Below are 27,596 nucleotides of genomic sequence, written 5' to 3'. Positions count from 1 at the left end.
TATCTGTGCCTGCTGTGGCCTCTTTGTTACCAACTGACAATATCAGTGAGGCTTCGTTTCTGAAAGGACTTGGTGAGGCTCCTTCAGGTCATTTTCCTCCACTGGGGCCAAAGGCTGGCTCTGCAGTGGTGGCTTCCAAGCAGTGAGGAGTGTGACTCTGCTCTCCTCTCTTGGTGACCTGTTTGTATGGTCCTGCCAGAACATGAGTGTAAAACACCAACTGGTTTTTACTGGCTCTTTTGTACCAGGATCATTCTGTTTCCTTAGCAGCACTGTGGCAGAGGCTTGGTCAGTGTGGTGGTGTGTCAGGGAGGTGATTTTTCTCTTGGAAGGTTGCTCTGGGCAGCCACTGACACGTAAATTGTCTCCCCTGCTCTTCTTGTCACCCTCTGCTTCTGCCATTGCTGACTGTCCATTAAAGGATGGAAGTTTCTCAGCCTGTGCACTGAACTGACTCTGACTTCAGTGCACTCAGGGAGCTTCTGCAGCATGTGTTTTCTCCAAACCCTTGAGTCTGTTGAAGCACTTGGGCAGTCCTCCTCTCTGGGTTGCTGCAGTAGTTTTGGTGGCAATAACTGAGGTGCTGCAGTAACTCCTGTTGACTTCAGAGCGTGACTGGCATTCAGGGAACAGGGATCCAGACTTGTCCCCAGGGCTCCATGTGACAACCAGCAATTTGGAGGGGGGGAGGAAATTGCTTCAGCATCTGAATGACTAATGCTGTTGAAGGGAGGGGCTGGCCTTGGAAAAAATCAAGCACTAATCAGGCTTTGGGGACTCAACAAGCAGGAGTATGCTTACAAGGAGTAGGGCTGTGCTGTGAGAGCCTGGATTTACATGGTGAGCTTCTTTAAGAGGCTTGAGCTGTTCATGTGGGTACAGGCATGGTCAAACTGTGGAGATGGCACCTTCCCACGGAACAGCTCGCAGTTGGTGTGCATTGACAGACTTGTCTGCTCAGGGTGACACTTGAGTTTTTCTCTCCCTTGCTGTGGGCAGCCTGGGGAGCTGGCTTATGTCTGTCTGTGCTCAGCTCCCGAGGATACACAAACCTTGCTAGGGCTGCTGGGGCTTGCCCTGGCTCTCTGCTCCCAACAGGGAGCTGTGCTGCCAGAGCAGGTTTTTGCTTTACCTGCTAAGCTAAAACAGATTTGACATCACAAAATTATTAAGAGGGGCCACACTGGCAAACCATTGCTCAAAGTCAGGGACTCTTCTAAAAACAGATGCTGGCTGTGCTGGGGTTGCTGCCTGCCCTGAGGGAGAAGGGCAGAGAATGTCTGGTTTAGGGTTCCCAATACTTTCTAGGGTTTAAGGTTGGAAATTGGAGGTGGATTAGTGGCAATAACCAAGGCAAGGGCTGCAGAGAGGCAGAGTGTTAATTAGGGAACAGCAGCCACATTTGGATACAGCTTTGGACATGCAGACTCTGAAGGCTGAAGCCAAGCTACGAGCTTCAAGGTCTGTGTGATCAGCATCTGGGGAGGGGGGCAAGCGTGCACATGCCTTTCATTTTTCCTAGTTGTGGTTAACTTTATAAGCCTACAAGTTCTGAGCAATGTTTGAGGAGACTAAAGAAAGCCTTGGATGAGGATCAGAACCATGCAAAGAGCTAGCTCTGGTCCCAGGGGTCTGGCTACTTGGTTCCCCAAATAAGCTCTGGGAAAGGAGTGCGAGTGCTTTGCTTTCTTCTTTTTTCCTCCTATTAGCAGCAGAGCAACCTCTAGGGGAAAGAGTAGGACTGGAAAGTAAGATTTGTTCCCTCCTGATTGCAGCTGTCTGCCAGTGGGTCTGTTTTGCTCCCTGCTGTGTTTGCTGTATTATAAGGCCATTGGTTTGGCATAGTGAGTTAGGGAACAGGGAGGTGGAGGGAGTGCTGTGGTGTGGCCAGAGAGGTTCATGGGCTCAGAGTAGGATGGGGTTGGTCTTTTTAAAGGAATCACAGAATGGTTGGAGTTGGAAGAGACCTCTAGAGATCATCTGGTCCAACCCCTTGCTAAAGCTGGTTCACCAGATCCAAAATAATTTGATGTAGCTTTGCATAGAGGAAACTGAGCTGGCCTGTGTTACACTGGGATGTCATTAAAACCCCAGTAGGAGAAAATGCCTCCCTTCTTTACTCTTTTATCTTCCGAGTTCTCTGTGGGCCAGGGTCATGCCAGTACCATTTGTCCAAGGCTGTGACAGTGATGAACCGTGTGAGTGAGGCTGTGCAGAGCCCTGCTCCAGAGGGAAGGCAAGGAGAAGTGTGTTACTGCTCCTTGAGATATGCTTCAGGAGTTGAAGGCTGATCTTTCATATCAAGGCTAAGATGACATTATATCTCTCCCTTCTGCTCAGAAGGTTTTATTCTAACACATTCTTGGCACAGCATAGCAGAAGCACCAATATTTCTATGAATTTTATTAAGCTTGCTTCCATAAGGAGAGCCAGCAATCTGCTCTCTAGAGTTCCTTCCACCCCCCTCCTCCCTGCATCTCAAACTGAACTTTTATCCACGAGCTCTAAAACAAGTTTGTTGGCGCCAAGTTCAATCTCTTTCCCTGTCTCAAAGACTCTTATTGAGAAGCTGAAAACGCTTCAGGCGAGTTGTCCAGAAAGCTTTTCCTGCAGTGCTGCTTCTCTGGTCCGGAAGCCTTTGGCTACGGCATCTTCAAAGCCATTGAAGGTGCTGGCTCTGGCCACGCTGCTCCTGGGGTTCCTGCTCCTTCCCCTCCCAGGGCTGGGTGAGATTGTCCAGTTGGTTTCCTGATTTTCTGTGACCTCTTCCCACCCTGTGTGCATTTAAACACCAGTCTCCCTGGTCTGAAAGCACAGGCAGGGAAAGCACTTCCCTTGCTGTGCAGCCTGCGGCACTGGCAGTGGGGACACGGCCCATCACTCTTCTGTGGGGCTCCAGCACTTCCTGGCCACACAAGTGCCCTCAGGCTGGGTTTTGGAGGAATTGCAATGGGGGATGTACATATGCTCAGCACAGAAAGGGAGGATTTGGTGTTAAAGGTGCATGAGGTGAGCCCTGGAAGCTTTGTGCTGTCATTGCCATATGGGGCTTCCCATGCAGTCCAGTGTGAGGGAAAAAATGATGTTTTTTTCACCAGATGGGCAACCAGAGTTGTTTGTTTCTAGCATGTGGATATCTCCTGCTCCAGGGTCCACTGTGCTGGCCTGAGGAGAGCTTTGCTGGTGTTGCTATTGCATAGTTTTTCATCAAAATGAAGGCATACTCTGAGATGCAAGCTGCTGAGCTTGGGGAGGCTGGAAAGCCTGACTTACGGCAGGGTTTACCACGATCTGGCAGGGGCTTGCTTGCTTTTGGTCATGGACCCTTCCTAAACTGACACAGGGAATGTACTACTTGTCCTTTGTACTCAAGCTGCCATTGCTTCACCTCTGCTGTTCTCATCTCTGTGTGTTTTTTTACAAGACAGGCATTTTCCATGCTGGACATCTTGCCCTCCCCTTGCTCCCCAGCAGGCCAGGGAGCTTTCTTTGCCAAGCTTGCTCTGTTTAGACATCAGGGCATATCGTGCGATCCGCACAAGCTCTTAAATGATCTCTTAGGAATTGTTTTTCATCTGAATTCCTGAAATGTTTCCATACACTGAAGAGCTTTCTCTGAAGGGAGGAGAAATTAATCCTGTGTCTCTCCCTCCCAAGTAGTGGCCATGAGAAGGCTGGTTCCTGTTGGGAGATGTGGGCTCTGCAGGGTTTGCTCGCAGACGTCCCTGTTTGGTTTAATAAGGCAGTTGTTTGGAGAGCAGCAGGAAGGTGAGTTGTGGCTCCACTCCAGCAGCTTCCCCATCACATAGAGAAAGGGCAACCCAGCCTGATAAGTGGGAATGTTGCCCTGTTTCTGTGTGCAAAGAACTGTGCTCATGTGTGGAGAGAAGAGCAAATGACTGCTCAAAACCCCCCTTTGAGAGCCCGGAGTGAACAGCAGCAGCGGTGGCCAGGCTGCTGGCACTGTGTGTGGTACTGATGGTCTCTGATGGTACCCTGGCACCTGCGTGACCCCATCAGCTCCATCCCTCTTCCCCAGTGCTGGAGATCTGCCAAGGCTAGGCAGGGACATTGGCAGCCAGAGACGTGCAAAGCCCCATTTGCCCCCACCAGCAGCTCTGTAGTGAATTACAGCCCCACTCCTCCCTCCTCCCACAGTCCTTAAGTCCTGTGCTTAACCATTTGCTGGTGGCTAATGCAACTGAGGTGCTGCTGGTTTATAGGCTCAGCAAATCTTCTGAATTAGAATTCCTCTCTGCTCATTGAAACTGCAGCATTTCGCTTTTCTCCAGTGCCTGAGCCTGGCCCAGGTGATGGGCTATGTGGTCTCTGCAGCAATGTGACTGTGTGTGACACCTCTCATCCCATGCCCTGAAGGTGAAGCAGGTTGCCTATTCAGCTCTGACAGCCTCTGCCTGGGGAGAGCTCTCTAGGAGCAATCTGGCCCTGACCATGGCACTGCTCTGGCCCCTGCTGATCCCCAGCTTGCACTGACCCTGAGAGCCAGCTTTGGATAACACTGGACTGAGCACGGGCTGGGGAAAGGGAAAAAGGCAAAAAGCTTCAGGGTTCTTACAGACTCACAGCATCAGACTAGAAGCTGGTGCTGAAAACAGAAAGGCCACTGTGAAGGACATGTTGCACTTTGTGGTCTGTCTCAAACGTTATCTGTGGCATTTTCCCCTTGGCCATGCACGTGAGGTACAGGATACGTGCGTGCGGGTGCTCTCAATGCTCAACCACAGATAAAGAGCCATGGATGTCTAGTGAATTGTGAAATAACTCAACAAACCATGCAGAGACATGGCAGGGTGCAAGAGCAGGGGAAGAGAGCAAAGTGGCCAGGCTGTTTGGAGGGAGCAGCACCTGCAAGAGGTGGCACACGGGCACAAGCCCGGCCTGTGTCACACACGTGCCCCCTGCATGGACTCTGCAGGTGGGTTGTTGCCCTGGATACAGCTTTGTGGAAATGAGGAATGAAAAGCCATGGAACAGCCCTAGAAAAGCCCCCCTGGAGGGAGGCTCATGCTCTCTCATGCTCTCTTTCCCTTAGTAACACTGGGCAGTCAGGTGATTAACATCTAACCTCGTTTGTGTTTAATCTCGCTCTGGGGCAACTGGCAAAGCTTTTCCTTGGTCTGTGGTTGTGGAACAGGACAGCCACCCCTGGCGGTGACAGCTGTGGCACCAGGAGAACGGCATTGCCAAAAAAGCTCCTTTGTGCCGGTGCTGCTCACGGGGCCGGGCCCTGTCCCACGGCACGCCGGTGGCCTCAAAGCTGGGAGGAACTTCATGACATGCTCAGATACCAAGGGACAGAGCTGGGGATTTGCTGGTGTTAAAGCAGACCTTGTTAATCCTGACGTTCCTTGCTACCATGGTGTGTCTGCTGGGCCAGGTCTGGCACTGGCGTGTGGACACTGTGCTGTGCTGCCTGGGAGCTGAGGGCAGCAAGCCCTGCTACCCCAGCCCTCTCTGGAGTTGCACCTGGGGGTAAAGGGTAGGATTTAGATGGCTGCCACTCCTGTCTACGGTGCAGATGCTTCCTGTTTAAACTGGATATGGCTCACGACCAATAAAACCCTTTAACAGGCTTGTAAAAGTGTGGGAACCAGGTCTGGAAGCAGGTGGAGCCAGCCTGTTACTCCAGGCTTCTCCACCAGCTCAAGATTGCTGTTTTATCTGTGGTAGGGGAAGCACTTGGGCCAGGGAATGTGGGTTTTTTTGAGTTAGCACCTCAGCTGCAAGTAAGAAAAAAAGCTCTGATTCTGGGAAGGGCAAAAGTAGCTTTCCTTGGGACTACCCAGAGAGCCCTGCTCAAAGTAAGATGAAAAGACACCCTGCACCTCCAGTGCCCAAGCTCATTTTTCATTGTGCTGCTCTGGGCTAGAGCAAATAGCGGTACAAGACTCTGGGTTTCAGGGGTCTTCAAAAAGCTGACATTGAAGCAGAAAGGGAACCTCTGGCCTCCATGAGACAGGGCTGTCCCCGGGCTGGCTGGGGAGCAGGTGCTGGCCACACCAGCAATTCAGCAGCACCCAGGAGCTGCAGCCCCTTCCTCCACAAGCTGAATGTCAATTTAATATCTCTCTGCCTTTCCCTTCTCACTCTTGGGACAGATGGCAGTCACCAATGATGCCCTCAAACACGCTCTGTTCAGAAAACATAACTTTATTATTAGTTGCAATATACATTGTATTCCTTTAAGAATCCTAAACTTGTATATGTTTTTTTTCCCACTGAAAATACATGTGTATGTATATATGTTTTTATATTTGTATATATATATATAAACATATTTTATTGAACTGGAACACAACAGAACAAGAGAGACAAGCTCAGAAACTACCCGGAAAAGTAAATGTGATCTCAATGGGTTTGTGCTGGCGGTGTGAAGGTGAGTGGTATAAAAAGAACAGGCCAGATAGAAAATGTGTGGGGTTAGGCAGTGGGGAGCGGTCTCTCAGTGCTACAGGTGGTGATATATACAGTAGTTACACGTTGCTATTGCTCAGTCGTGAGTGCCACCTCCTCTCCAAGGCGCATCGGTAAGGCCGCCTGTGCTCCCTGCCAGTGGTACCTGCCCTCTGAAAACAGGGCTTAATTGCATTTCCCTTGGCAGCAGCTCTGCTTATTACTGATCTGCTCAGCGAAGGAAGAATTCCTCCAGGGCATGCTGAAACCTAACTGGGTCAATATAAAGCAGCTTACGGGCAGGGTCAGGGATCAGCACCGGCAGCCTGAGCTGAAATGCACAGGCGGAGCTGCAGCCGCTGCAACTCAGCATCCCCACCCAGGCTGACTGGCTGCAGGCTCCTGCCCTCCACACTCCTTTCCACACCTGCACAGGGGCTGCTTCCACTCTGCTCATCAGCCTGCCTGGGGGTGGGCTGCCAGGGGTTTGTTTTTGGGTAGGTTTCCCTGTGTTAGTCACCTCAGAAGATAACTCTTCAGAGAACTGAGGGTGACATTAGCCCCTGCTGGGCTAGGGCTTGGGGCTTATTTGGCTTTTTTTATTGTTGTTCAACTTTTTGTTTGTTGATTTTCAAACATAGCTTCCCCCCCGCCCAGACCGTTGCTGAGCCTTGCTAGACAGAGGGGCAAGTCTTCCCCAGACCAACGTAATTGGCTTCCTTTTATTTCTGCTGAGCTGCAGATGTTTCTTGGGTGAAAGGACACATTTTAGCAAAGGCACTGACCACTGACTTTCCTCTGCCTGAAGCCAGGTTGGAGGGAGCAGATGGGCTCTGACCTTCCTGCTGGAGGGTCACTTCCCACCCACCCCCACCCTGCAAAGTGCTTGTCAATTTGGGAAGGGATGTAAAGAATGTGGGTATTGATTTACTGACTTCCTCAGAAAAAGTGCTTTCAAAATTCCCATCCCTAAGTCATCATCTGGCTCCTACCCCCGCAATGTCTGTCACCGCTGCATCACGCCTACTTGCCTCCCCTTCCAGCTGAAGAAGCAGGTGAGGTTTATCACTACTGTAGTGTTTCTGTTCTTGCTGCCTTTCCCTAGTAGCATCTGGCAAGGAGGGATCTTGCTCAAGGAAAAGAAGTTGCAACAAGCTAGGCTGCTGGAAGGTGTAGAGCAGGTGAGCCCTGCATTACCTCTCATTCCCATAACAAGTGTCACCAGAGGTTTAGAAAGGGTTGGTGAGAGCAGCTGATTGCACTGGAATGACATTTGAATCAAAGCTGGCATCACTGGGAGAACTACAGCTCATTCCTCTCTTCAGAGGCAAGAAGAGTGTGAAGGTGCCTGGATCATCTTGTATAAAAGAGCTTTCCTCACTTGGGCCCCTTAGGACAATTACAAGGACATAACCTGCATCCACACATCCTTCATCCACCCATGCTGCTGGGACTGAGCCCTGATTCTGACTGTTATTGCACAAAGGTCCCTTTCCTGAATCTTGCCAGAGCTGGTTTCAAGGGGAGGAGAGGAGGGTGACCCCTGCAACTGTCACAGGTGGGATCCAGCCCTGGGGACGGCGGCTCAGGACATGGCCACGGCTCCCACTGCTGCCATGGAAGGCAGGAGGGGGCTGGCTGGGCACTGGAGGACATGCCCCACTCTCTCCTAGTGCAACATTTGCAGGCATTTTCTTCTTACAGAACTGGAGGAAGGGGTCAAACCCCTTCACTTTGGCTATTGCCAGGACATGTATTCAGACCATTCAGCATTCAGAGCTAGTGCCATCACCCCAGGCAGACTGCTCCGTAACTGAGCCTAAGACTACTCTGCTGTTACCAGAGCCCCAGGCAGCTGGAGGACTTGGCCTGTCTACATCGCTGGACCAGTCCCCAAGCTCCTCCATGACATCTATACACTGGTGCCCCTGGATGCCCCCAGTGCAGCAAGGGAGAAGTGGGATGGACAACTGCACCCTACTCTCTGCCTCCAGCTCCCCACATTGCCTGAAGGGGTGAGCTCAGCCCCTCTGCTCACTGCTCTGCCCCAGACGTGGCTGTGTGGATCAGGAGATGGGCATGAGCTTGGATGGGATCTCTGCTCACGCCGTGAGTCTCCTGCTAAAGCAGTGGACCATGAGGACACCCACTGCTAATCCCCACCCACCAGATGCTCTGCACTTCTCTCTAGCTGTATTTTCAGGACATTTTCCAACTAATGAAGGAAAACAACAGACTATGACTGTAAAGTTATGATGAGAGGACTGGATCCCGGTAGGACAACATTATTCTTTGCCAAGAGAAGGAACAACTCCTTCTTTAAGCTCTCCTCCCATTTCTTTCCCAGCTCCCAGCCACTTTTATATACATCATATATTACTATATTCTCTTATAACTTTGACTTTGCTTTTTCAGTTTCAGTAGCACAATTCCAAAAGGAAAAAAAAAAGGAGGGGGGAAAAAGGAAGGTAAAAAAGTAGCCCCTAGGAATATTTACAGAGTGGTTCATTTTGCAGAGGAGATGAGGTTTGGCATTGGGAACAGCATGGTTTTTGAATGTGCTAAGTGAGTTTGATTCCACATTTCTCCTCTCCCCTCTGGGATCTTGCTCTGATGATGAAAATTAAAGAGCTGTTCAACAAGCTTTCCCAAGTGCAAACTCACAGAGGCGGTGGGAGAGGCTGTCTTTCTGCTCTTCCCTGGCCAGGCCTGTTTATAAAAGCAGTATCCGAAGAGGTCTGACCTTGAAAACCAGCCTTTCACCTTCAGGGAGCCATCAGCTCCATCATTATTCCCTCCTCATTACTCAGCAGCTTCATTACTGCTCTCCTCTCAAGGACCAGGGCTTTTAAGGTACTGGATGGTGGGGACAGGGAAAGGACTGTATGCACCTGGAATCAAAACCATTAAGTGGAAGATACTGACTTCTTTAACATACCAAAAATTATTGCAGTATAAATACACCCCTGTGAACCCAGCGAAAGCAGAGAAAGGGGAAGTGGTGGGGGGAGTTTGGTGGGTGAGGGGCTTTTCAGTAAAGTCACCTGACCTGGAAAGCTTTGATGGCTGCTCCCACAGCTCTCAGTTCTTCTCCAGATTGAATCCATGGCCACTTACATCAGCAAATAATGCCCCACCCTGTGCCTCTCCCCCCACCCTCCCTTACGCTGTGCACGATAAAATATCCCAAGAGTCCCTCCACATTGGATCTTTTTCACAGAAATTTCTGTTAAGAAAAACATCTATTCCCAGGAAATGCCAGCAAGAGCTGCAAACCCAACTGCTCTTAGGTATGGCTGGTCTCTCCAGCTGCTGGGACCTTCTGGTTGATCCATGTCAGTATTTCTGTGAAGACAGAGGTAGAGACCTCGGGCAGCTCTCTGTGGAGGGCATGATAGGCTTCCTCATACACCTGCAACCAGGGAGAGAGCAGGGATGAGTGTGGCAAAAAAAATGACCCACATAAACAAAACAGCCTTCAGTCAGTCCCCTCACATCAACACCCACAGGTCCAACACATCCTGCCCACACCTTGTCAGGGGTTTTTTTCACTAGGTGGAGCAGGTTGTGAGATAAAAGAGATGCACTGGTGGTGCTGGCCCTCTGTGAGCCCGAAGGCATTGGCTTTGCAGCTTGATGTGTGCCCTCCAGGAAGATAATGCATGTCCCAGCCCCATCCATTTCTTGCTTCTTGTCCCACTAAGGAAGAGGAAATACTTGGAGTTTAAAGGACAATGGGGGATGTTCCCATCATGCCTTGTGCAATTTTACTCCTTTTATGCCTAGACTATCCAGTTATTTTTCCAATGACAAAAGCTTCCCCTTGGTCTCCTGTCTCTCTTTCAGGCTCATTCATGTGCTAACAATTGGTTAATCAGCTGTGGCTCTCTTGAAATGCGCAGATGTGAAGTGCCTTTTGTGGTGCAGAGCTCTGGAAAGGTCCCCCTGCACCTTTACACACCGGGGCATGAGGTGAGGTTGGTGCCCACACAGTTGGTACTGCTCAGAAGAGCTCTTGGGGTCATCACTTTATCTGCTTATGAGCCTTGCTCTACATCTACACCCAGTTGTTGCATGTTTGAGAGCCTTTCTAGGTACACAGCCACCCCTGGCTCAGGTCTGGAGATCACCCACCACCTCCTGCCTGCAGGTGCTGAAAGGCCACCACACTCTGCCCAGGGAGGGCTGCACCTAGGCCACCTCCTGGCGAAAGGGGCTGCAACCTATCAGTCTCACCAGTGCATCAGCCTTGCTTTGCCTCCAGCTCTCCAGAGCTCAGCAGGCTGCCTGCCCCTCACAGTCACTCACACTCACACCAACACTGACAGGGTAACACCCTTAAAAGCCAAGAAAACAAGAAGACCTTGAGTGTTTTATCCTGACTCTGCACTGTGTCCATCAGTAAATAGGACCCTTTGATATCACAGAGCTTGTCAGAGGAGCCATGTAGCACCAGGATGGGCAAAGTCAGCTTGGGCAGAGCTCGCTCAATTCTGGCAATGGCATTCATCAGCTGGATGACAAAGGAGACCTTCATGCCACCATGGTAGACCAAAGGATCAGATGTGTATGACTCCATCTGTCAGGAAGAAGGAGGAAACTTAAGGTTAGCAATATTGATTTCATGTGGAAAAGACACATCAGATCAGCCTGGTGGTGAGGAGCCTCTTCCCTTGGCTTACAGCCGTTTCCTACCCTGTCAGTACATCCTGCCATCAGTGTAAAGGTTGAGGTTTTTACTATGGCTACCCAGAACTGCTAACACAACCTGTCTTGCTCCTTGCTGTTGATTGTCTCTTGCATCCCTGGCAAATACTGAAGCCAAAGCTCCTTCTGCAGGCAACCAACCAGTGCTGGACAAAGACTGTTACTGTCGAGGCACCTGCCTGCATTTTCCTCCTCTGCCATGTCCTTCTGTCACTCCAACATGACATCTCTTCTGCAGAGGGCTCTTCAGACTGTGTCATTTGAAAGCTGATGTTGCCCTGGTCCTTATCCTCTCTGCTGAGTTCTCTTTCACCTTCCCTCTCTGGTGATGAAGACCATGACCGAACCTACAGACAACTGACGCATCTGACTGCCAAGAACCCTTATGCTGAGGGGTCCTCTCCAGGTGCAAAGTGTGCACAGGTGAGACAGCAAATGATGGTATTAGGTGACAGGTAAAGAAACCAAAGTCAACAACTTGCTCAGCCAGAGCGTGAGGATAAAAATGTGCAAGAGCTGGTGCAGAAAGTTGCTCGGAATGAGGAGCTACTGCAGCAGGCAAATCTACAGTAAATATTTGTATACTGTACATGGAGACGGCCCACACAGCCACTGCCATCTCAATATTTGCCAGAATGCTTTGATTATGGGTTGGTCTCTGGCACAGCCTCCAGTTTCTCCCAACCCCGGCAGATGTTTATAGAAATGATGGTTATTTATAGGTTAGCTGAAAACAGTCTCCTCTTATCCTCGCAGGCACTGGGGTCTGTTCAAATTCTCCCTCACTTGGCAGAAACTTGAGGCCCTCTTGCTGCTGCACATGCCTGCCCTAAGAGGACCATGGGCTGGAGGTGACCCCAAGGCCACCCCAGGGAGGTACAGACATGCACTGTAGCTTTGGGAGGGGATTCTGCATTCATCTCCCTGTGAGATGAGATTATCGTGGTGGCAGAAGGACACTCGCCACATGGTGAGGCTTTCTTGGCTGGGGACATTAATTTGCCAGAGGACTCAAATGTGCAGGAGCACAGAGCACTGGAAAAGGGCCTGGTAGCAAGGCATGTTGGTGCTCACAGGTCTTTCTCCATCACCTTCTTGCTTCCAGTCCTTACCACCTCCTGCTGTTTGAATTTGTAGTTCCTGTCCTCAAGGGCAGCAAGTGGAAGGAGTGGGTGAGAATTTGGGGCTATTAGTAGCTGGCACCCTTCAGTCCCAGACCACACTGCTGAGGAGAGAAAGAGCTGTAGAGCCACTCTAATTTGTGCTGCAGTTAGATCACATAAATTTAAGTTGTGGCACTCATGTAGGGACTCTTGGATGCTGCAGATGTTTCTAGTATTTGATTAAGGCCATCTTTCTGTTTGGCCTCTATGCGAGATTGTGGCTAATCTGAAGGGAGGGGTAGTTGTTGGCAGGGAGGCAAAGACAGAAGTCTCTCATCACACATAGTATCTCCCTTTCAAGGAAGCAAGGGCCCCTGCACACTGAGAGCACACTCTTAAGACATGCTGAGCGTCCTCTGCTCCTGCTAAAGGCTCTGGGAAGCAGAGGCTGAGCAGCATGTGCTCCTCTTGGCTCCACATAGACCCTCCCAGTGTCCAACAAGCTCGTGGGTGCAGAAACCTCCACCTGTGTCCTCCCTGCCCTACAGCACTGAGCCTGCCTGCCTGCCATACATCCCTACTTGGCAAAGTGCTCCACAGGGGCAAGAAGCTGCCTGTGTTTAGAAAGGAGCATCCCTTTGTGTACATGCTCATGGAACAAGGTCAGCTCTGACTTCTCAAGTGCCACCTGCTCGATGTGGTGTTGCTGGCTCTCCTGATGACAGCTGGCTGGATGTTTCTTTCAGTCAAGCACGTTGACTTTTCATCAGCATTTTGAGCAAACCCACGGTGGTGCACTGGCTACTTAGCAACTGGCTTCACCCTAATCTGGGAGTTACTTGTCTGGATCTGTGTCACAGCACTGTACTAAAGCAACACAGCTTTGAGATCGCATTTCTTTTAGTCTTTAGGGTTTGTTTGTTTTTTTAATTGAAGCTAACAAATGAGGCACTTTGCAGGGGGCAGGAATCAGGAAGGGTGAGTGCATGGATTGACAGAAGTTCCCTTTCCATGGGGTAAAACAATATTGATGAAATCATGTTAGCTGGCCCCCTCCCCAGCCCCATAAATGCTAAGAGAAGGACCCAATAGGTTTCTCTCTTTCTCTTGTTCTTTTCTGAAAGAATAGGGATTTTTAAGCTACTGAGCAGCCAACAATTTTTATTGTATAGATAATGGAAGGGGGAAAAATAATCACCCAATCCAGATCAATCAGGATTGCAGGGGGAGGATCCTGTTCGCAGTCAATGAACTGGAATCCTTGACCCAGGGAGCCCAACAGTTCTTTTTTCTCTTTACCTAATTCTAAGACAGAAGCCATCCTCGGGGCTCCTGCTACACTACATTCCCTGCTTTGAGGTCTGCATCTTCCTTTTGCATTTTGCAGAGCAATAAATTCATTACAAGGTAATTGCAGCCTTATCCTATGTGGAGTCTGCAGGAGCAAGGATAAAATCAGGGGGGCAATTCCACTGAAACCAAACGACAGCTAACAAAGATTAATGGGGTAAAGGGATGTCTGCCCCTGTGATGTTATTCCTCTCTGGAATAACAGGACTGGGTTTTTAAGGTTGCTTTTTGCTCTCTTTTGTGTTTCTTGCATTTGATACAGCAAACAGATCAAACAAAGATCGCTATACCATTCTGTGTTTCAGTCCCTACACCCTGAGGACAGCCTGCTGGGAACACAAACTCATCAGGAAATTCTTGGATGGTGTCCCAAAAATATTTCTAGAGAATAGAAAGTTGGTCTGGCAGGAGAATATGTTTAACACATAAATAATGGATGTTTCCAGCACATTGTGTGCTTTGAAGCTGTGCATCTCGAGTCCAAAAGCAGACTCTAATGAAGCAGACCTACATTTTTATCCACTGCAAAAGGCTTTCCCTTGCTTCATGAGAAGGGAAAGGGCAGAGGAAAAACAATGTTCAAAGGAAGCTCTTGAGACTTGAAGCATCATAGAACAGAGGAAGAAGCGGCAAATATTTGGGCAGAAAGGCAACACAACAACCTTTATTGTAAACTATGTCCAGTGGTTGCTGTGGTGATTCCTAACATCACCCCAACATGGAAATGCTGTGTCAATGTTGTGCACCAAATTAAGGGAGCTCACTGATGCCTTTCTGCATGCATTACTATTCAGGATGTCCCCACATCATCACTTTTCTCCTGTAAAGCTATTTAGTGCAGCCCTAGCATCTTCCAGCAGAGGATACAGCTGTCGGGAGTGTATTTAAACTGCTGCCCTTAAGGACCAGCTGTGGCACAGAGTTCAAGTCCCACGTACCAAACCAGTGGCAAAGAGCCCCATGTCCCAGCCACACTCACTCTTCAGGTAGGGGATTACAGTCTCAATTTTTTCTCCTTCTCCAGAGCACTATTTGCTTTTTCCCTCTAAATACAAATGCAGAAGTGGAAACTTTCCTCTGTGTCATTTTAGTGAACTCGTCGTCTAATTTAAACCTTTTCTCTCAATTACATGCACCAAGCTGTGGCAGCTGAATGTAATTAAGAACAGGTTTCTATAGCTTGACTGGAATCAGCCTTCTTCCCAACTATATGTTTTGTGCAGCCTCATATGGTACTTAAGAACATATGTCATACGGTGAGCTCGCTCCATGCTAGTCCTGATGGTTTCCTGGGACCTACTCTGTATCTTGCTTTTCTCAGCTCCTTGCATCTTTCTGCCTTCAACTCATCTTCACAGATAAGTGAACTCAAAGTCCTTTGACCAAAAAACTCTCTATCAGAGATAGAGAAACAATCCTAAAAGCTATTCTGGGAGACTCTTTGCTTTCCAGTTTACTGAATGGCTGGCTGGAAGAGCTGGGGTATGCCAAGGCTGAATGCATTACACTTACACAGTCACTGACATCTGACATCGTCTTTGCTCCTGATCCCTTCTGCTTCTAATGCCAGTCGAGCTGCCTCCTCAGAGGAAGGCGATTTATTAACTGCTACTTAAGAAATGAACCATTGCATGAACAGCAGGAAAAATTACAGCTTCTGTCAGAGAGATGTGAGCTGATGTGGGAGGACAGGAACAACTGACTGCTGCACCGGTGAAGCTTTCTTGCTATCTTGCTATCTTTCCATCATCCAAATCAACTTCTGAAATGCACCAAGTTCTGGCTTCAGACAAAGCACCTTCATTTACTTAAAGTTTGTGTCTCCTCTCACTTCTCACACAACAGTGAGAAAGAAAAACTCTTGCTCTGTGTTGTAGCAGCAGTTGCAATGGCATCTGGGTTTGCCAGTGATGGCATGAATAGGCTGCAGTCGTTATTACCAGGAGTGGGTATGAATGGGAGAAGAGTCCCACAATATGGAGACAGTACAAAAACTTCACTCTGGAACAGCTCCATGCACAGTTGTGGTGGTGGAGCTGGAACCAGGTTGGTTCAATGGCTGCTTCAGTTGCAACTTGTTTAAATATTAACCTTGAGTGCAGCAAGAATACATTGTTTGTTAGGAAAGTCTGTACAGAGCCAGCGTGTGATCCAAAAGACCTTCTAGCAAGGTCTTTGAGGCAAGCTTGCCATTTTCCTCAGTTTGAATGCATTTGGCACAACGTGATCCTGCTTTGTAAGCAGGAAAGCAGATCTCCAGGACTGCAGGGTTTTGCACCATTTCACTGCAAAGAGCAGGGTTGGAAAAGTTGACTTTAGCAGTGTGTTTGCAACTTGTGTGAGAGTGGTGGTAGTGCAGCAGATACAAACATGATTCCCACGTGCTTTCCACTGCAACTGTACCACAGGTTATGGCTTGTACGCAGAGTGGCTCTGGGTACAAAGTGCACCGAAGGGAAGAACGGTCAATTCTACTGACTTCAGTGACGTTTCACCTTTTTACATCAGCATAGCTTTTGCCCTCATGAGTTAGCAAAACACTCCTGCTTCTTTTTAAAAGAGAAAAGGCAGGACTGGGAGAAGATGCTGACTATGCAGTGACTTTGAATGGCATTAAGGTTCTCACCTCCTTCTTGTTCCGGGAAATTGCGTTCGGATCTATCGATCCCAGTGACAGGTTTGGGAGGACCAGGTTGAGCACTTTCGCTGCAAAAACCTGTGGGAGAGGAAAACAAGTAGTTAAAGAGCTAGTTAGAGCAAAAGTGATAACAGAGAGAGCCAAATCCTGAGCTGATGGGAATCAGCATGGAAGTTAAATAGTTGAGTAATGTCAACTGATACTGGAGAAAGATTTGTCCTATATTTAAAACCCATCTCTTAAAGAGAAAGTGTTTAAACTGCTCCTGGGATCAGGGAGTGGGTGTGCTAGTCTGAAATGCCATCAGCTGTCTGTCCACATGCAACATCACAACTTCATCGTACTTTGCTTTTTTCTCACTCTCAAGTTAATTTCTAAGGAGGTCTCAGTTAAGCACTTGGATAGGAAAAAGGCACTTCCAGTCTTTGGAAGGGCTGGGTTCTCTTGTTTTACTGCCCCTTCCTTGCCTGCACAGCTCTTGATTTCAGGCTGCAGTGCATATGGGATGTTTGGAGCAATTTGCAGTAGTTGCTTAGGCTGCACTCTTTTTGATAAGTATATTCTCTGGGGAACCTGTAAATAAACAACAGCAAAATGTGCATGCACTGGCTAAGGAAATCCATTGCTCTCTTGTCTCTTGGGAATGAAACACAAAAGCATTCAGCAGCCCGAGCTCAAAACCACTGGCAGAAGAAAGGGTAACATCTTTCATTTCAATAGCACTACAAGCACATTGATATCAGGGCTCTGCTCTGCTCTTTGATAGCTGTCTTTAATTAAGTGATGACCACTTAAGTCAGAAAATATGCAGTTAATGCTTGCAGGTCTGTTTTATGGCCCTTTTGTGTTCCCAGCTAACACTTGCAGGTAGGCTGTCACCTCTGTTCTCTGGTTTCACTGATTTGTCATCACTTCTGATGCACTCCCTGACATTTAGATCACAGATAATATGTGACAGAGTAATTATGATATTAGAGGAATAATGCAAGGTTGAAATCAAAGTCACCCAGGAGTGAAAAGCAGTAAAGACTCACAGCAGATTGGGGAACATGTGCATACCTTGGGATGGACATGACTAAGAACCACTGTCACTATCTCCCAGTATATTGAGCCCCTCATTGGCTGTAACATTATGTCAGCCAAATTTACTTCTCCTGAGGTGTCTGGAGTTATAGTAGTAAAGTAACAAATGCACACCAATGCAAACTGGAGCTTATGACACAAACAAGCAGGAGTGGGGCCATCTTTATTTGTGTTAACTCCAGGCACTGATGGCTTGAGGAATTCATGAATCCTACGGACTCTGCAATGACAGTGCTGTACCAGTTTGTCTTCTCTCCAAATGCTCACAATGATTCAGATACATGCCAAATAACTTCAGACACCCAGCTGAGATATTTGGCTTAGAACAAAGTGTAATTGCCCTAGGCTTTCTTTACAGAGTATGGCAAGTAAGAGAAACACCCCCCAGAACTCCTCTAACATCCAAATAATGCCTATCTCCAAAGATTATCATGACAACCTCAGGCAATTAGGCTGCCCTAAAATTGGACCTAGACTTAAGAGCTTATGCTTAATGATTGCTTATTCAAGGGGAAGTACCCTGGCACGAGAGGCTAGCTGATGCTCTCTCAAGATCTATTTGGAATATTGGCCACAAAATCGATACATTTGATGTTTAGGTCCAAGATGACATATAAAAGATGGCACGTTTATTAGTGTTGGACTAGATGGTCTCTTCCAATCCCTACCATACTACTATGTAATCAGTGTTTTGTTTACTTTTAAATATGGCTGAAGAAGGAAGTTAGTTGACAGACTTTCAGATACCAGAAGCACCCATGGGGATCCTGCTCTGTCTGCTTGGTACATGTGTGAATACCTGTATTCCCAAGGATCTGAAATGGGGATTTTGCAGAAGGAGCATAAATTTGAATCATCCTCTCATATGAGCAACAATACACCAGCCTAACGATGTGCTGAGGGCAGGGAAAGCGTGACAAGGGAAGGAGAACTACACATATATGCTCTTTCTCAGGCTCTTCCTTGTTGGTGACAGGCTAGACAGGCTTTTGATGGGTTCAGCATGGCCATTTTCTAGTTTGAATTATATATGTGTATCATCCCAAGCCCACAGCCTACTGATGACTTTGCCTCTGTGACATGCTTTGGAAACGTTCTTCAAGTTCTGGCGCGTATCTGGAGTTTTGCCAAACCAAGTCACAAGCTGAGTGCTCAGCTGCCACACAGACAGGGCTGGCTTCTGACCACAGCAGCATGTACTGTTGGTGATGTCACTGAAGTCATTCCCAGTGTTCACCTGTACAAGAGAAGCACCAGGCCCTGTATGTAGACATGTCAGATGTTCATGCACATGTATGTATACTCCCTGTGTGCATAAAAGCTTTTAGAAGCACAGACAGAACTAATCTTGATCTATAGGACTGATTGTGAAAGGATTCTGCCACCATCCTTCAAAAGTTCTTCAGATCTGCAGGCAATGCTCCATTCTCTCCAATGTGCAATCTAGCCTCAAAATTCAGATGTAATTTTGGTGATTTTTGGAGGCAAAGTCATGGCCAGAAACATAAAGTTTTACATTACAATAAGAAGCTCAGAAGGTTCCCCTGGGCCTTCACTGATTTTGTAAGCACAGTTTGTGACATGCCAGATGTTAATTAAAAGCTGTGTTCTTGAAATGCTGGCTGGATTTGACAGATGAAGAATTGATCTCCTTGTTGGTTCAAAGTGGCAGTGTTGATTCTTGAGAGAATAGCTCCCAAATGTTCAGTTCATATATGTTTGAATCTGATGACTAACATTTCTGCTAAACTGAACAGACTAGATAAAAGCCAAAATAGGAGGTTGAATATAGTACTTTCGTCCAGTTTGAACATATACTTACAACAGTCCTCTACACTGTTACTGGGTGCAGATTGAGGCTGAATGATCAGGAGACCTTCAGACACTGCAACAATGATGTGCAGTCAGGCTGGAAAGCGATAGATGAGCAAGAAGTGAAATGGAAAACACAAAGAGTAAAGAGAGACTACTGTGTACTGAGTCCTTAAGGAATGGGCCAAGGGTCAGTACAGGATTAATCACTAGGGGTTGTCCTGCCCACCTGATTTCCAAGCATCCACTAGCAGAAATGTAGTGGGAGATGCTCTTTCACCCTTGCCAGCATATGGACTCCTGCCTCTCTGCATCATTTGAGATTTTCAAGATTCAGAGCTGAATTTTATCCAGATTAGTTAAGAAGAAAAGGGAGAGGGCAGCAAGATCCTTTTCTGTCTGCTGTATTTGCAAGTGCAAGCTTCTATTGGTAGACAGGATTTATAGGGCATTGATCAAATTATGTTTCTGCAAAGAGCAGAATTCGATTTTCCTGCATGTAGCTGCAAATGCACTTTATTTCTGCTGCTGCCAGAACTGGTTCAGCAGCAAGGGAAGGTATTTCTATGACAGACTGAAGGACCTAGTGTGCAATCTGGCCCACTGTTCTTGCCTTGAGCCCTTGTTTATTTAAGCCAAGGTACATTCTCGCTGAGCTGGAAACTTCCCCAGTAAAAGGATGAATGCAGTGGTCCTTGGGAAATGGCCCAGGGCTGAGCAGTCATACCAGTTCCAAGGGAAAACCAAAGCCTTTGTGTCTCAGAGGCACAAACACCAGTGAAAGGTTTTTTGGCTCCCGGAGGGAAGAAAAGCCCACAAAGTATTTTCAGCTCATCTTTGTGGGAAAACATGGCTTAAGAAGGAATACTGCCCCTTCTTCCACTCCTTCCTCTTGCAGGTACCTCTTCAACTCAAGGATTGATTTCAATTAAATTTGATAAAGCAGAGCAGAGGGATTTCAAGAGTAACAACTTTTTCTCTCTGTTTTTGAGTCACAACAATAGATCTGAAAAATAGAAAAGCTCACTATGCACTTGTATTGCTCCATGTGAGGGACTCTCTAGGAAAGAGACCTTATAAACACCTCGCACATACTTCAGTTAGAGATCAGAATTTCCTGCACTGAAGAAAAGCAACAATCTGGTACAGATCTGCATGAAACCAGACTACAATAATACTAGTTCCCACAGAACTGGTGAGTCCTTATTTCAGAAAGGGTTTAGCATCTAGCAAAAGGTATAGCTCTAGGAGAAGGAAAAACTTTCCAATTTTCTTGACTTGACTAGAAACAGAAGTCTGACAGTTTCTCTCAGATCCAGACTCTATTTCCTCCCTTTACATTTATTCTTTTTTCCTTTCCAGAATAAGCAAAAAGAGGGGCATTGGTGCCCATGAGATGCTTATGCTGAGTCAGGGCCAGCCTTATCTGTCAGGAATCAGCTCCCAGCTTCCTAAAAGCATGCTTTGGTGCTTTGACTCCTATTTAAACAAGCTTTCCCAGACAGGATGACTTCAGGTTTCACTTTTCTGAAAAGTAAGTGGGACTGGGGAGGAGGCACTTAGAAGGAAAATACTGACTGGCATTCAGGTGGTGTAGATCTCAGCAGGGTTTTGCATTTAAAGGCTAGAGGTCTTAATGTGTTTCATTCAGTGGAAGATTGAGGTGATTAAAAAGCATCCTTTGGTGCTTGTAATGATTTGTGAGGTCAGTAGATGGCTTTGGCTAGAGCAGAAGGTGTGACAGGATTATACTGAAAGATGAGGCAATCTGACTCCTTTCAGAAGAAAAAACAGCAGGAGAAATGGCTTAGAAATAGATTCAACCAAGAAGCTAGTCCTAGGAGAAGAGTCTAGGGAGAAATTAATCTTGTGGGAATGAGATGGTCTGTCCTTCCTGCTGGCTTAGCTGGTCCTTCCCTTTGCTTGTTGTATATTCTTCTAAAAATCCTGAAAGAAGGGTCAAGCTGAGGGTCAGTCGCTTTGCAGAGTCTCCCTGGGGAAGGGCAAACTGGGCAGTGCAAACGTGGATTAGAGATAGCTCTAGGAGGGAGATGTGAATGGGAGGGAGGTACAGCCTAAATGCAAAGCAAAAGAGATGGTGTGGACAAGAACCAGCTGTGGTACCACACCAAATGGGACGCTCCTGGGGCAGTGATGCTGTAGCTGAAAGAGTCCTTTGAGGCTCAGGAAGGATTCCTGGGACTCAAGAGCTCTAGTTTTGTTTAGAAATTGGTCAACCCCCTAACATCAAAAATAGCCCTGGCCTGACTTAGCCAGAAGCCTGTGTTGCAACTATACCAGACTCTGCATGAGTCAGGAAGAAAACTGTAGGAGAGGAAGGGAAAGGACAGTACTGTGTGGGCTGCTGCAGGGTGTGGTGGAGAAAGCACAGTCTGCTGTCACCTCTGAGGCAGCATCATTAGCCAACTCATTTAAATAAGTGTTTCTGGATGAGTTCAGGATTCACTTCTCCTTTAAACAGTAGGTGGGACTGTGGTGGAGGCCCTGGAGAGAAGGATTGACTGGTACCCAGTCGCCACAGATCTCAGCAGGGCTCTGCATATTAAGGCTAGAGCTCTTAACATGTTTCCTTCAGTGGGACAGCAAGGTGATTAGGTGCAACACAAGTTTGCTCTTACCTTGATGGGAGTGGCGACTTCTGGGCTGGCTACCACTAAAGGAGAGATCAACAGCATGCCTGAAAACTCACTGGGTCTCTCACTAGCTGTCAGGATGGAGATGGCTCCGCCCTGCAATGGAAAATAACAGCCCACAGCTTAATACAGGTGTCAACATCTCATGATAATCTAACACAGTAATCCTAAGGGTTTTAGTCCAAACAAGCAAATTATTTCTGCCCCAGGAAGAGTGCAGAGTAGTCACTGAGGAAGACTGGAGGAGTATGGACACTAGAAGTGACTGGTTTTGCAAGGGAGAGGAGACGTGGTTTCTGTTCTCATGCTATAAACCCTCACATGACACAGAACTCCATTCTCCACACAGTGTCTGTCAGGTCCCTAGGATGTCTTGTGTCCTCCCCAGTTAAAAGGACTAAGAAGAAAAGGTCTGAAGTGATACTTCAGATGGGACTTGAAAAATAAGGTGAGGCTCTCCCAGCGCAGCAGACTGGTGCTGCATGGGGAAGATGCTGTGCTTGTGCCACTGGTAACCTGGGCAACAGCAATGCTGCCATCAGCCTGGGAAAATCTTCACTAATTACTGGAAGTTAAATATTCTCTTCTTCAGAGTCCTCAGCCTCACAGTGCTGTGCCCAGGGCTTGACAGCAAACACCCAGCCATGGTTTTAGAGCTGAACACCAGCCAGACTGAGCCCTCCCGCGTGAGGAGATGGGCTGACGGTGTGAGGGGTGGGAGAGAAGGGATCTGGCTGGCTTGCTCAGGAGTTTGCAGAGGATTAGTTGCCAAGGGAAATATTTGGTCAACTTCCATGCCGCTGGAGAACCAGGGGCTTGTTAAATGGAGGAGGAGCGAGAAGCATCTCAAAGACCTCACTGGGAAATTAGCTCCTTGTTACGGCAGCTTTGGAGGGCAGCACTTCAGAGCATGCCATGCCTTCTTATGCAAGAACACTTGTTTATCTGAGCATGGGCTGAATCCCAAAGCACTTATTCATTTTCCTCTCCTCTGGAAAGGCAGGGAGAGAAGATCAATGACATCAGTGGGAATATTGCTAGCTTGAATAAAGGGATTTGGCCTGTGCTGTCAGAATCAGACTTTAGATCTGTTCACCAAATCAGTGCCTTTGTTTTTGCAGCCCTAATCCCTGGTACATTTTTCTGTTAAGATTGTTTAACAGAATGAGGCTACAGGGTATTTTTGTACTTCATCCCCTAGCTGCTCACAAAGCTTTGGAGGGCTTAACCTCCTGGTTACCAGCTAAAATGAAAGAGGAAGCCCAATGCTGCAGGACAGTGGTGGGACTTAGCATGTGTGAATGAATGGTCCTATTACAACATAAGCACATTGTTGCAAATGGCACTAATTAGTGCCCAATCCGGGCCACGATCCAGACAGAGAAGTTAAGGCTTGACTGTACTCAGGACAGATCCGGTGGGCTAAGGCATGCTGGCAAATCCATCAGTGAATGAAGCAGGAGGGAAGGTTGCTTGTAGTTCCGCTTTTCCTGCTGTGGGCTGAGTTCTTTCCAGTGTGCTATGGCACGTGTCCTGGGTGCTGCTGGGAGGGGTAGGGGATGGTGCTTACCATGGAGTGCCCCAGAATGAGAATGGGCAGCTCAGGGTGCTCTTTCTTCATGAGATCAATGTGCTGCAAGCTGTCCCTGATGAAGACGTGGAAATCTGAGACAACCATCCGATCACCTTCGCTCTGCCCGTGGCCAACTGCAGGGGAAGAGGAGAGCAGGCACCTACATCATTTGAAGCAGTGGTTGTGACTGAGAAAGGCTTAAGCAGAACCATGCCTGTTGAACTGTTACCATCCTAACTTGACCTTCTCCTGCAGTCACCTCTTGACAGTGAGTGCTGCAGAAACACAAAGGAAGCTGCACAGAGACATTTAAAAAGTGCCATAGTATTCATGATCTGATGTAAAAAAGAGAGAATCCTATCTTTCCCCACGTTTCCACCTGTTCTTCAAAACTAAGAGTACTAATCTGATCTCTTGCAGCCTTCAACATCAGGCTGAGGAGAACAGAAGGGCTGTCTTGCCTTGCTGTAGAGATGGTGGGTCACTGCATGCTGGGAAACAGGATCTTTCCCTCAGGGATCATAACTGCTGTGGTCTGGTGGCTCAATGAACAGCAGCAACTGCTGAGTAGAGTCTTGGCAAGAAACAGAAAAATTCCAAAGACTAGATATGGTCAGTATAAACTTAATAGGCCATGCTCACAGCCTTTTCCAGTGCCTGGGTGTGCAGAGTCCTGCTTCTTCTCAAGAATACCCTGGAGCACAAGGTGGGCTGGAAACCTTCCCTGCTATGAAGTTGAGCACCCTCAGGAGAGGATGGTGGTTGCAACAGCCCACAGCGAGAAAGCATCAAGCAGCATATTCCTCCTGAACAAGTGTTAATGCAAACTGTACTGGACCTGTATGCTGTTAGCTCATTCTGTCTCTGGGAATTATCTTGTCTGATCAAAGGGAAGGGAAAGACTAAAATGAGAGATGATGAGTTGCCATGGGAACAGCCATCCCTGGCAGAGGTGGAGCCAGTACCACCACAAACACAGTCCCAGGCAATTTTGAGCTTGCAAAGGTTTGAAATTAATACCACCTTGGGGATGCAGTTTGCAAGTTTACCTGACCACAAACACACGTTGTATCTATCACAAACAGGGTTCTTCCTGAAAAACAGTCTCTTTGTGTGTTTCTGCTCCATGTAGGTTGTTAAGGAAAACTGTGAAGGGGAAAACAAATCCCATCCATATGGGATAGGGTATAGGGAGTCTCAGAAAACATCTCCCTCCTGCTGTGTGTCTCCCTAGGCCTTCTACAGTGGGCACTTAGAGACACAAAGGGACAATGATTTGTCCAAGGATGTGCAGTGCCTCATAGCTGTTTAGGTGCTAGGTGGTACCCTCTCTAGTGATCAGCAAAGAAAAGCATTGCCTACCCAGCCCAAAAGGTCAAAGCTTGTCAGTTAGCTTTGCTGGCAACAGTCATACTGAGGACTAGATACATCTCATCTAAGAAAAACTGAATCCCAGACTTGTTCTTTTGTCCTGCCAGGTGCTCTCCAGAGCTGGGGCTCTTGGCAGTGAACACTACGACCAGCCATGCTCTCTGCCAGACAAACCCACAGATGCCATGCTGGTCAATTATAAAGATCATTGTTATCAGTTCTACTTCCCATGCATACACTCCATTTCCTACAGCATCCTCCACGGATCAGTGACCAGTGACAAATCAAAGTGACAATTAAAACACACGTTACAGTAATCTACAGAAGTGAAGCTATGTGTGTGGCTACTGGATCTATTAATTTTAAACTGATTTTTATTACAGATGGAAAGCAAGCTTTTCACAACTTTTATATGTGTCCAGTCCACTCACTTTGTGGACCTCAAATCTGCCTATTATTTAAACTTCAAATGTAGCACGTTAATATGAGCTGAATAATCCACAGAGAGGAACACTCTTGGCAGAACTCTGTACTACCACTTCTTTTCTTCTCCAGTGCTACTTGCACTTGACTCTAGTATCTCTTTCTCTACACTAGCTTTGTAAGACATCTAAGCAAGCAGAAGTAGCAAACTCCTGTGGCTCAGGTCTATACACGGGCCGTGACTCCCTGTTGTGGAGCTGTGAGGCTTTGCTCTCTTTTTGGATGAGACAAAGGCAGGTCTGGAAAGCCTTTCTGATCCTCAGCATGGAGAAAATCCCCTGGTCCTACCACATAACAATGATACTGCTCACAGTAGTCAGAGTTACAACTGTGGAAGACAAGAAATACCTCTGCAACAGCTATGACAAGCATCTCATGAGATTCCTGTTGGGTTTGGGGGCTTTTGTTAATAACTTAATGAACCCACCTTCTGACCCTGCTTTTAACTACTAAGCTACTCTTTCCCACTCAGATGGCCCAGAGCAGTGCTTGAGAAGCAGTAAGGCTGCAATATATGGTAAAGGAAGGCCATGCAAGTCTTTCCTTTGATATCACCTCTGCCCCTTGCACAAGTTTAGCCAGATGGCATTGCTAGGTCATGCTCTTTTATTTTACTACTTTTTTCTCTTCCCCCCATGAAACCAAACTTATTCCACAAGAGAATGAGATTATTGCGAGTTTGAATGTCTCCGCTGAGAAAGCTTCAGGGTGAGGAACTAAGACCTTTTCTATTAGACAAAAGACATGGGCACAACCAAACATCAATACAGTCAAGAATATTGACATATTTCTTTCTTTGATCTTTTGCTTTAAAGCTATTAAGAAGGAAAGGTCAGGTGCACACTCAATGAAAAGCTGTTCACTCTAGGCTTTGCTGCGAATGAATCTGATGTGGTTCCACAGTGCCAGTGGCAATATAGTGGATGCAAGAGAAGGGGAACCATTTGCACCCAGGAGCTGGAGCTAACCAGATGCTGGTCCACACCCAAGTGACACAACATCCATGGGAGACAATGTCATGAGAATCCTTAGTTCCTCATCACAACACTCTCCATGGGGATGCTGGTTTCAACAGGGCTATGTGAGGTTATGACCATGAGCTGCTCATCTATAAAGAGCTGTGACTGCCAGCTCACACCTGCCTGACACATGTGGTTTTCAGAAACTGGTGAACAGGTTTCACATCTACCTGGTATTCAGTGCTAGTGTCATGTGTGTGCAGTGGCTCAGGGCGGGACTGTTTCAAGTTGGTTGTCCTGAGGTAATTGTCAACAACCTTTCCTAGATGTAAACCTTTAGAAATGAGAATCCAAACCACATCCTTTCAAATTGCAAATCTACAATTAGGAGGTCTAAGCCTCCATTTCCAACCAGACACACCACTGCAAAAGAACATACTTTGCTCAAAGTCTGAATAATGCCTGCAGTGATCTGGCCCGGTATGTAACAGCTATTGAGTTCTGCCCTCTCTATTTTCTGCATGAGCTTGCTTAGACTGCAGCTCTGCTACTGTACAGACAAGAACAGTAACTCAGGATCAGTCAATCCTGTCAGGGAGCATGGCTTACAGAGAATGATTTCACCTATGATTATACATCCTCCAAAGCTACACACCTCTCTGGATGGAAGAATACTGCCTGGCTGTGCAGGAAGACAAAGCTGAAGGTTCAGTGACGAAATACTTGAGAGTGTAAGGGTCCTGGGGAGTGCATTATCCCCATTTTGGTATCACTCTGCCTGCGTAAGGGATCCTGTGGCCCTGCAAATGCATACTTCTACAAGTCCCTCCACTCTTCAAATCCCATATTCTCTTGTGCTGTGGGGCTTGCTTTTGAAAACCACTCCAAAGCGGCCAGATAATTCAGCTGACATAGGCACACAAGCCTCAAGAAATGCTACACCCTGTCAGATTGGAAATATGCTGAAGAAACATATACATAAAAAGCACAATGCAACTCTACACTCCCTGCCTTTCAGTAAAGGCCAAATGGGAGCTGCCTGAAGAAAGGAACACCCCAGCTCTGGGCTTGCTGGGCAGATTCACTCAGTTGTGCTGAGTTTCCACCAGCACGAAACCTTTTTGCTGGGGCTGTGGGGCCACATCAGAGCTGAAGAAATCCATCCTTAAATTCACTAAATAAGACCAACAGAGCATTAGACAAAGAGGAGAGCCTGGCAGTGCCTGTGTCTGCACACCTGAGAGCACAGGAGCACGCAGTATCCACCACAGGGATGGATGCACCTGGCAACACACCTTGTCCACCCTCAGCTTTTTGCACAATTTCTGTTCTAAACACCAGCTTTTCTGTAAGCTGCACATGATACGTATCTTTTTTCTCTTTCCTACTGCCAAACCCTCATGATAAAGGAACAGCCTGACTGTGCACTCAGGTGTGGACTGAATCACT

At 47.5% G+C, this 27,596-nt stretch overlaps 1 protein-coding gene across 2 annotated transcripts in view; it reads right to left on the bottom strand.

Moving 5' to 3' along the window:
• Positions 1-6,153: 6,153 nt before the first annotated feature.
• The window catches only part of MGLL (monoglyceride lipase), a 70,186-nt gene continuing 48,743 nt past the window's right edge, over positions 6,154-27,596 (bottom strand). For both annotated transcript variants that reach the window (XM_062008291.1, XM_010198859.2), the window contains exons 4-8: positions 23,332-23,468; positions 21,747-21,857; positions 16,201-16,290; positions 10,778-10,993; positions 6,154-9,826 (exon numbers count right to left, since the gene is read on the bottom strand). In XM_062008291.1, coding sequence (XP_061864275.1) covers positions 9,701-9,826; positions 10,778-10,993; positions 16,201-16,290; positions 21,747-21,857; positions 23,332-23,468 — 680 coding nt within the window. In that variant the 3' untranslated portion in view covers positions 6,154-9,700. The remainder of the gene's footprint in view (positions 9,827-10,777; positions 10,994-16,200; positions 16,291-21,746; positions 21,858-23,331; positions 23,469-27,596) is intronic.

This window comes from Colius striatus, chromosome 15 (genome assembly GCF_028858725.1).
Source record: "Colius striatus isolate bColStr4 chromosome 15, bColStr4.1.hap1, whole genome shotgun sequence".
NCBI classification, from domain to species: Eukaryota; Metazoa; Chordata; class Aves; order Coliiformes; family Coliidae; genus Colius; species Colius striatus.
Note: the sequence above shows the minus strand (reverse complement) of the source record. Positions and strands in the feature narration are given on the sequence as shown.